The sequence below is a fragment of the Pinus tabuliformis genome, chromosome J (genome assembly GCF_031772625.1).
Source record: "Pinus tabuliformis cultivar Carrire ecotype Pingquan chromosome J, CPIR1, whole genome shotgun sequence".
In the NCBI taxonomy this organism is placed as follows: Eukaryota; Viridiplantae; Streptophyta; class Pinopsida; order Pinales; family Pinaceae; genus Pinus; species Pinus tabuliformis.
The window spans coordinates 1568249115-1568259378 of record NC_142295.1 but is presented as its reverse complement, the minus strand read 5'-3'; the positions used below and the strand labels follow the sequence as shown (position 1 = coordinate 1568259378).

Below are 10264 nucleotides of genomic sequence, written 5' to 3'. Positions count from 1 at the left end.
GGGTCTCAGTAAGTTTTCAACATTACAGGTTGTAATGCAATTGTTTAGAAATCTGACCGTAGAGATCCGCATCGAGGGGATAATAACACATGTGAAGTCAGAGGTTCTCGATTCTCCATTGCCCCAACACATTTAAGAAAAGGATTACCAACGCCGATATATATTTAATAATCTAGTTGAACGTGAAAACCAGAGAGATTGGTGGGGTTAATATCTTTAAAGGTCCAAAAAAGTTCTGCCGGTCCTCGGGGAGTTAAAAATAGTAAGAAAACATGTGCATCCGAATCGACATCAGGATTTTTCTAGATGTCTATCTGTCAAATTACCAGATGGCCCATAGATTCAGGCCTTCTTAGCTCTGTGTAAAGAGAAGAAAGTCAGATTATGGTGGGACTGTTAGTACGACCTAGAGTTGTACGCGTCATCCACGCTGGTAAATGTTTTATTTATTTCCAAAAGGCGTTGGAAAGTGGACGCAATTTTCAGACTGAGAACAGTGGCAGCAGTCAGCTCGTGTTGAAGGCAGTGAGTTCAGTGCTCAACTATCCATCGGTTTTCATTTAATCACCCCTTCTATACGCCATAAGTTTTAGCAGTCTCGGTCCATTTTCTAGGTAGAGCCCTATTCAGCAAGAATTTTATATATGTGGCTTTAATATATGACTTTTGCTATACTTTGCCCCCTCTGTGATATTGTTAGTTTAATGGAAGCAATCCTGAGAATGTATAATTTTCTATAATTTCGTTTTGTTTAGTCGTGCAGCTTGGTGCGGTCCGTTTAACGGGGCATGCAACGTGCTGACCAGCTGGGGGTTTGGTTGTGCTGTGGTCCTTAGTGTTAGTAATGGCCTGTGAAAGATTGCTGGGTCGATTGATTATTAATAGACAGAGCTAGAGCTAGAGCTAGAGATATTGGCGTTGTTTGCATTGGTGGTGGAAGTGGAAGAGGAAAAAAATGTCTGATCTAGAGCAGCCAATGTTAGTTCGGCCCAAGAGGAAGAAGGTTTGGGTGGATTACTTAGTGAACTTCAGATGGATATTAGTGATTTTTGTTGTTCTGCCCCTGTCATTCACATTCTATTTTATGACCTATTTGGGGGATGTTTGGTCTGAGAGCAAAACCTTCAAGCGTAGGCAGAAGGAGCACGACGAGAATGTGGAGAAGGTCATTAAACGTCTCAAGGAGAGAAACCCATCTAAAGATGGCCTCGTTTGCACTGCTAGAAAGCCTTATATTGCTGTGGGTATGCGCAATGTGGACTACAAGAGGGCCAGACACTTCGAGGTGGATCTGTCTGAATTCAGAAACATACTTGAAATTGACAAGGAGAAAATGATTGCGAGAGTGGAACCCCTGGTCAATATGGGTCAGATTACTAGGGTGACCGTGCCCATGAATCTGGCCCTGGCAGTGGTGGCCGAGCTGGATGATCTTACTGTTGGTGGGTTGATCAATGGGTATGGGATAGAAGGGAGTTCGCATATCTATGGGCTCTTTTCGGATACTGTTGTGGCATATGAGGTTGTGTTGGCCGATGGCCGATTAGTTAGGGCCACCAAGGATAACGAGTTTTCTGATCTTTTCTATGCAATCCCATGGTCCCAGGGTACACTTGGGCTACTGGTAGCAGCAGAGATCAAGCTCATACCAATCAAGGAATACATGAGAGTAACCTATACGCCTGCTAGGGGTAACCTCAGGGAGTTAGCCCAGGCCTACATTGATTCCTTTGCACCCAGGGATGGAGATGAGTCCAAGGTCCCAGACTTTGTGGAGGGCATGATATATAACCCCACAGAAGCCGTGAACATGACAGGAAGATATGCCTCCAAGGAAGAAGCGAAGCAAAAGGGTAATGTTATCAACAGTGTTGGATGGTGGTTCAAGCCCTGGTTCTACCAGCACGCTCAGACTGCTCTTAAGAGAGGGGAGTTCGTTGAGTACATTCCCACTAGGGAGTACTACCACAGGCATACTCGGTGTCTCTATTGGGAGGGAAAGCTCATCTTGCCTTTCGCTGACCAATGGTGGTTCCGATGGACGTTGGGATGGCTCATGCCTCCAAAGGTCTCGTTTCTTAAGGCCACTCAGGGCGACGCTATAAGAAATTATTATCATGAAATGCATGTTATTCAGGATATGCTCGTTCCTCTGTACAAGGTCGCAGATGCGCTCGAGTTTCAGCACCGTGAGATGGAGGTATGTTTCATTATCCCGAATTATCTGATCTTTCCTTCAGCATCTCAGGTTTGTACTACTGCTAATACAAATCCATAAGTCTGATGCGCACCTTGATGTTGTAAACGCAACCTAGGTCATTTGTGTGAACTTTAGCCGGGGTTTACAGGGGTTTTTGCTAGTGTCATCCAATGCAATTTATATTGTCCTCCAGCATCTCAGCTTTGCACTAAAATAACACATCCCATTTAAATCTTGGTCTGATATGCAGCTCGAGGATGCAAATGCAACCTGGGCCATCTCTGTGTGAACTTGAGAAATGCATCTTAAGCCGGGGTTTAGGTCCTGCTGTGATAGTGTCCATATGCAATGCTATTTGAATTTTGTCTGTCCTCCGGCATCCAAACTTTGCAGTACAACTGACACAAGGCCATTATACCTGGGTCTGATGTGCACCCCAAGTTTACAAATGTAACCTGGGCCATTTGTGTAAACTTAAGCTATGCATCTGAAAACAGGGTTTAGATTTATCTGTGTCAGTGTTCATATTCAGGCAACGCAGTCACTTGGGTTAGACAGGCTTATCCTAGTGTCCATATAATGCACCCAATCCATAGTCTAGGTGCACCGTTACAAACTGTTTGTGCCTTTACACACACATGAAGAGTGGATGGATCATCCCCACCCCCATCTGGAAGAGTTGATTGATCATCTTCATTGTGCCCTTCATCTCTCTGTGCAATTAGAGTGTTTTTGTAGTTGATGATATTATATTATTGCTATTTTTATAGTTTCCCTTTGGTCAAACAGAGTTCATCCTTTCAACCAAAAGAATTTGTTCAATGCCTCGAGTCTTTTGTTTTACATGTGATTCGTTAATTCTATTTTGGCAAGAGTCCCAAACTGAGCGTTGTTATAATTTGTGGTGTTTTTAGATATATCCTATTTGGCTGTGCCCTCATCGCCTCTTCAAACTTCCTGTGAAGACAACTGTCTACCCAGAGCCTGGTTTTGAGGAGGCGCAGAGGCAAGGTGACACAGAATATGCCCAGATGTACACAGATGTAGGCATCTATTATACTCCAGCTTGTGTCTTCCGTGGGGAGGCATTTGATGGGGCAGAAGCAGTGCGGAGAATGGAGAAATGGTTGATTGAAAATCATGGGTTTCAGCCACAATATGCTGTTTCAGAATTGAGTGAGAGAGAGTTCTGGCGCATGTTTGATGGTTCACTCTACAACAGTTGCAGAGAAAAATACAGAGCCGTGGGAACTTTCATGAGTGTCTACTACAAAAGCAAGAAGGGAAGAAAAACTGAAAAGGAGGTTCGAGAGGAAGAGCAAAAGCAACTGGACAATGTATATGTCGAGTTGGACCAACCTGTGATGGAGTAACTACGAATGCTGGCTAGGATGCTTGATTGAGGAGACCTTACAAATTTTATCTACAAATTCAGTTCATTTTGATTTCAAATTCTGATCTTTTTTTTCTGTGTGTGTGGGTAAATTACCATTGGGAACAGGTAGTAGTACACAGAGCATTAGTCTCCGGGCATATTTTGAAGATTATTTTGGGCTAGTCTGAAGCCTACTCACACAGTAGATCGCTTTAATTTTGAGAGACATTTTATCATATTGTTCCTTTGGCATGTTGGTTTGTGATTTAACAATGTATGTTTTTAATAACCTTTGGATCTTAACCGTTCTCACAGTTGAATTTTGGCTATAGCTTTCAGTTCTTGATATCGAAAGTTAAATTTTTTAAAATACAAAGCACTGATCTGATGGAGATACATTTTCTCTGCTACAATGCACTTGTTTGATGGAATGCATTTTTGCTGATATTGAATTGATTTTACATAAATTTGAAGGAGTTTTGGTTAGTTTTTTCCAGATCCCATGAAATTGGTAGCTATTCATTTACTTAGTTGAAATGTAATCTCTGTTACACGGGAACCGTTTCCAAGAGTTGGGAAACCCGTTCCAATGGTTCCCGCGCTCCCGGGAGCTTTGGAACTGTATGGGGACGTTCCCTTTTCAGGGGGAGCTGCAATGGGAGCTTGGGAAAGTTCCGGGAGCTTTGAAGACTGTTTTTTTTGGAGTTCCCGTGTTCCATGAGGTTGGGGAATACAAAGCCTGTAGAGAAATATGCTGAACTGCCCACAAAACATGAGCCTAAGTTGAAACCTTTGTAGGAAGAAAGGCCAAAGACATCCTTAACACCGATATCCTTAATTGAGAAACTGGAGCAATCACTTGATGGGTTAAGGAAGTGTGTGGGACCTCGATGTAAGGGCGATATCTGCGATGTTATGCTGATGAGTATTTCTTTTGTTGTTTATGTATGTATGTGGTAGTCAATGCTTAAACATTAGAGTTTCTTTACTTTTTCTCTTAAGAATAACTAGAAAAACATATGTAAAATTGTTCCTTTGTATTTTTAAGCCAGATTGTTTCAAAGACTCGTCATGTGTCATAATGTTAATATTTTATATATATAAAAGGGAGAGACTCAGGGGAGAGAGACACCCAAGAATATATTTATATATAAGAGATTATATATTTAAATTGATTTTAATATTTGAATACTCTGATTCAATATGATTTTTTATTATTATACAAATTATATAATTAAAAAATATTTTATATTTTTTTTATTATATAATACTACCGCTCCCGATTAGCCGCTTCCTGTAAATTTTGGGGAAACCTCTAGCCGTTCCCGACACCGTACTCAAGTTCCCAATGTTCCCACGTTCCAGAAACTCATGCAACTCATGCAACATAGAATATAATGAATAAGATTTTACCAATTGTTTTGTTTTGTGCCTGTTTTCAATATAAATTACACAGTGCATTACTTTCTGGGTATATTTTGCAGGTTATTTTGGGCTAGGCTGAAACCTATTCACAGGGTAGCTCGTTCTAATTTTGAGAGACATTTATCATATTGTTGCTGTGGCATGTTGGTTTGTGATTTAACAATGTATTTTTTTAATAACCTGTGGATCTTAGTCGTTTTCACAGTTGAATCTCGGCTATAGCTTTCAGTCCTTGATATCGAAAGAATTTTTTTTCATAATACAAGGCACTGATGTGATGTATATACATATTCTCTGCTACAATGCACTGATCTGATGGAGATACATATTCTCAGCTACAATGCACTGATCTGATGGAACGCATATTTACTGATCTATGACTATGTTGAAATTATTTTACATAAATTTGAAGGAGGTTTGGATAGTTTTCTTTCCAGGTCCCATGAAATTGTTAAATATTCATTTACTTAGTTGAAATATAATTAATAAGATTTTACCGATTGTTTTGTTTTTGTGTATGTTTTCCATGTGAAGTAGTGAACTTGTCTCATTTGTTTTAACAATTATTAGATCTTGTCATTCAGATTTTAAATTTTATTTTCAGTTTGGGTTATTTTTAGAATAAAGGAGAGTACTGAGAAAATGAAGATGAAGGAGTGCTCTGATGTAGCTACAACATTAACTCAACTCTCTTCATATTGTAATGAAAGGAAGTTTACAGGCTTTTTATGCACATAACACTTTCGTTTTACTAGTTTTCCTTTTGACAGGTATTACTAGGATCTATCAAGATTCAAAAAGCATGTTAAATAATTCATTTTAGAGAAATTCAAACAAGGGGAGTGGCACGGTGAGAGTTTTTACTGTAGGATGGCCACATAGTCTCTAATAGAATTTTTAAATGGTCCAAACTCTGCTCTATATATGTCATCAGCATTTACATTGCCTTGCAGGAAACTTCTTATGATTCAGACTTGTGTTATCTGTTTTCTCAATTTCTCATTGGAGTAGAGTGATTTATTGACACCCTAGGAGGCTTGTAACTGTGTGAGCTGTGGTACAGTTGTTTAAGTAGTGACAAATTCTTCGCAAGCTCCTTGTTTTCTGTTGGTAGTATAGTGATTTGGCAACTCCTTCACAGGTTGTACTACAAGCAAAGTTGTGATTTTGACAATTCTAGGGTGGTTAGCACAGCTCCTTAAACAGATAAATTCTTAAGGTGTAAGGCCAAGTTAACTATAAACGTACTTTATATCTTAAATTGTGGTTATGTATCCATGCAAATCTTATTTTATTCCTGCTTATAAACGTACTTTATATCTTAAATTGTGGTTATGTATCCATGCACATCTCATTTTCTTCCTGCTTGTGGAATAACATACTACAAGCAAATTACGTTGGAGAGACATTTTTTGGACCCGTTGCATTTTTCAAGTTTAGAGTCATGAGATCTGTCTTACTGGATTGCTCAGGAAAAAGGAAAATAATTGTGCCCACAAACAATCAAAATAGGTCAATAGAACTGCAAAAGGACAAACTAGTGACGAGGGAACACTGGATAATTCCAATAAAATATAGCAAACTAAAGATCAATTAGAATTGCTCTCACTGAAGTCATGTTAAAATAAGAATTCCACTAGATATGCTACTCCATAGTATAATAAGCCAAGGCACAAAATGGCTTCTATGCATGAAGGTTTTGGATGCATGATTTTGTTTTCTTACAGCGTATCATGCCTTACCTTGTAAGGCAGCCCTTGTGGTTAAAGAGAAGGTTGTGGGCATGGGTGCAGGTGCGAAGAGAGGCTGAATGCTGACTGTTTAGAATGTAGAGCTAATGCAAACTACTTTTAATGTAACTAGTCATTTTTCATCAAGCTTCAGTGCATACCGCTGGTCAACTAATTCTAGACCTGGTTATACTTCCTTGATGTGAACCCTGCTCTTAGCTGGGGAAGCTGCATCCACTTATTGATGATGATCTTCTTTTAAAGGAAAATGCTACATTGTAGTACACATAATTCAATTTTTTATTTTTATTTTTTCTTCTTGGTTAATTTTTTTGTATTTGTGGCATCTGTTCTTCTGCCCGCATCAATGTAACAATCGTGCCTATTAGGGTGGATGGATTAAACTTTCAACGTAATAAGTTTCAGCTGAATGTTACTTATAGGGGATTTTTTTAAAACAGGGAAGCAGGGAAACTTATAGGGGGTTCTGTTTCATCTGTTGCCCTGATTATTGAGGATGGGGAACCTTGTTATCAGAAAGCAATGAATGATGTGGATAGTGAAAAATGGAAGAAGGCTATGGATGAGGAAATGAATTACTTGGCCAAGAACAAAACTTGGGATCTTGTAGAGCTTCCTAAAGGGAGAAGTGTTGTTAGATGTAAATGGGTCTTCAAATTGAGGAAATATGTTGATGGAAATATTAAAAGATTTAACATGAGGCTAGTAGCAAAAAGGTACTCTTGACAGAAGGTATTGACTTCATGAAAAATTTCGCCAGTTGTAAAACTTGTTTCTATTCCGTATGATGTTAGCACTAATTACATTACTTGACTTTGAGTTAGAGCAGTTAGATGTGAAAACTTTTCTTCATAGATATTTGGATTGAGGAGATTTATATGGAATGACTAGAAGGTTTTGTACAAGACTGCAACAGGAAGTCTCTACTATTAACGTCATTTAGACAATAATTTGCTAGTGTTCAACAAGAAGTGACTTGATTGGATGTTTGGTATATTCAGGAGCTGAAAAACTAGGGTTTCTAACCAGGTGGGAACCCTAACTCAGGCGGACGACTCTGCAGGGTCGAGACAGTGACAGGAAGGGAGGTACGGGTGGCTACAGATGGCGTAGGGAGGTACTCCCCTGTCAGGAATGAGAAGGCAGGTGGAAGCCGCCATGCAAAGACACTGATGTCTCGGGAACCATGCCAACGGGACTTAGGGCTATGCGGAGAATGGCAAACAGAGTAACAAGTTTCATTTTGTTATTTCGCTGCGCTGTCGTCTTCATTCCTCAGCACGCGCCCATGGTCGAAGCTTAGGCAATCGGTTTCTTTGTTAACCTGTTAACAACAAACTGCAGGGTGGAAGATGGTCAAACAAAGCGAAGCTGTTGATTTGGACCCCGAACTTGAGGACATTCTATCGGTCTGGGGCTTGGAGGTAACGGATCAAAACATAGAGAGGTATATTCGTCCAGCTGGACAACCAGGAAGGAAGAAAGGTGGCTCAGGTGTGATTTGGAAACAGAGCAAATCCCTAGGACTCCTGGAGGAAAGCCTAGGCTTGACTTATCTAGAGAACTGGGAGGGGCAAGCGCTACAAAGGAGGTAGTCACCTTCTGAGCATTGTGCGACGGAAAACGCGGGTTTTCAAGTAAGTAATACTATACTTCACTTGCCAAAAGAATTTTACTCAGGGGGTTTAGAGGACATAGTCATTAGCTGTGGGTTTAAGGGCCAGGAAGGCTTGCGTTCTTGCCTGGTGGAAGATTTGGGGCCAAAAGAGGGTGGAAAAGGGCCTTGACTGAACAACACCCACTCATGCAGAAGCCCTCTAAATGTGGGAAGCAAAGATCTCTCTTGGCATAACCCACATGTCGGGGCGGGTATAGCAGAGTTGTTGGACAAGGAAAGGAATTGTCAGGAGCCTGGAAGGCGGTTGAAGCAAGGAAGGAGGCCGATGGGAAGGCGGGTGGAGGGGAAGAATAAGAGACCGAGGAAGGAAGGGAAGTCTACCTGGAAGCGGAAGGACAATTAGGAGAAAGGGAAACCTTTCTAGGGGCTGGGGCGACAGTTCAAGAGGAAGGAAGGTCATTTGAAGGCCTCAAAATTTTCAGGAAGGAGGGGCGTTCTGGAACACTCCCAGAAGCAACAGTCAATGCGGAAGAAACCTCACAGGACAGGGGGAGAGGGGTCACATGGGCTTCACTGGTGGAGCAATACCACACCACGTGGGTTCATATTAGGGGATATATATTAAAGAAAAATTGACTTAATATACTGGGGGATATATAGGAGGTAAAGGGTTTTTATATTGAAAAGTATAAAAAATGGAGCTCAAAGTTGATGAAAAATATAAAGGGGTATAAAAAATGTTAATGAAAAATATAAAGGGGTATAAATACTTACAATATCTAGTGAAAGTAGGGGTTTTTTAAATTGGGGAAGTGTATTGGGTTTATATTGGTAGGGGGTTAAATAATGTGATTTTTAGAGGTATTTTCAAATATGTAGTCCAATTATGGGTATTGTTTAGTATGCCATGAACGCACACAATATGTCAGAGGTTCATTAAATGAAGCACCCATGGGAGGGGTTCGACATCGGCAGGCTGGGAAAAGAGGAAAAAACACAAAATAATAAAGAAGACACAGACTGTAGAAAATTTGGTCCTTGGGATGGATGTCCAAATCGATGAGGCCATGGAGGTCTCAGAACTAACCTTGGTGGGCTGGGCAAGAGGGAAGAAATACTCAGCTAATTATATCCAAGAATGGACAACGAAAAACTGGCAGGAGGCGCTGGATAAGTCCTTCGTGGTCACATCTCTGGCAAAAGGATGGTTTATGATCAAATTCGAGAAGATAGAAACTATGGAATGGGTTTTGGGAAGGAATTGGAGCTTCGAGAGATACCCGATATACTTCAAAAAATGGAACCCCTTGTTCGATGCACATCGAGAAAAGGTGGATGAATCACCTGTGTGGGTACGAATGCCTAGACTATCGTCGTTCCTATGGGTCGATTATGTTTTCAGGGAAATTGGGAACCATTTGGGCAGATTTATGGACGCTGATATGTATTTCCTGCAAACCAGAGATCAAGGGATGGCTAGAATACTGGTAAGCCTAAATCCCCGAGAAGGTTTGGTGGAAGAAATAAACTTGCAATACAAGGATTTCACTTACACTCAATTGCTTGATTATGAACACCTGCCTTTTAGATGTCACATGTGTCATAAATATGGACACTTGGCAAAGGAATGCCCACTGGGATTTAGGCGAAGAAGGAGGCAGAGAAAGGAAGGGGGAGGGAAAGCAGTAGAGGAGGAGAACAAAGGGAACAAGATGAATCTGGGCCCGGGGGAGGATCAGATGGAAGTTGACAGGCCTCAGGAGGCCACTGCGGAGAATATGGAAGTGTAGGAGGAAGAACATCTTATCATCTCGCATCAGCAACAGGAGAAGGTGAACAAAACCAGAGCCAATAGAAGTGGATGGCAGGAGCCTCACTCATCAGAATGAGGGTAC

At 40.8% G+C, this 10264-nt stretch overlaps 1 protein-coding gene across 2 annotated transcripts; it reads left to right on the top strand.

Annotated features, from left to right (window-relative positions):
• Positions 1 to 200: 200 nt before the first annotated feature.
• Positions 201 to 3878, top strand: LOC149233480 (delta(24)-sterol reductase-like). 2 transcript variants are annotated; one of them, XM_089379770.1, is made up of 3 exons: positions 201 to 614; positions 764 to 2200; positions 3115 to 3878. In XM_089379770.1, exons 2-3 carry the CDS (start codon positions 956 to 958, stop codon positions 3571 to 3573), a joined length of 1704 nt encoding a protein of 567 aa, XP_089235896.1. In that variant the 5' UTR covers positions 201 to 614; positions 764 to 955; the 3' UTR covers positions 3574 to 3878. The 2 variants fall into 2 exon arrangements, with proteins under 2 accessions (XP_089235896.1, XP_089235897.1); XM_089379771.1 differs by having other exon boundaries at positions 756 to 2200.
• The last annotated feature ends 6386 nt before the right edge of the window (positions 3879 to 10264 follow it).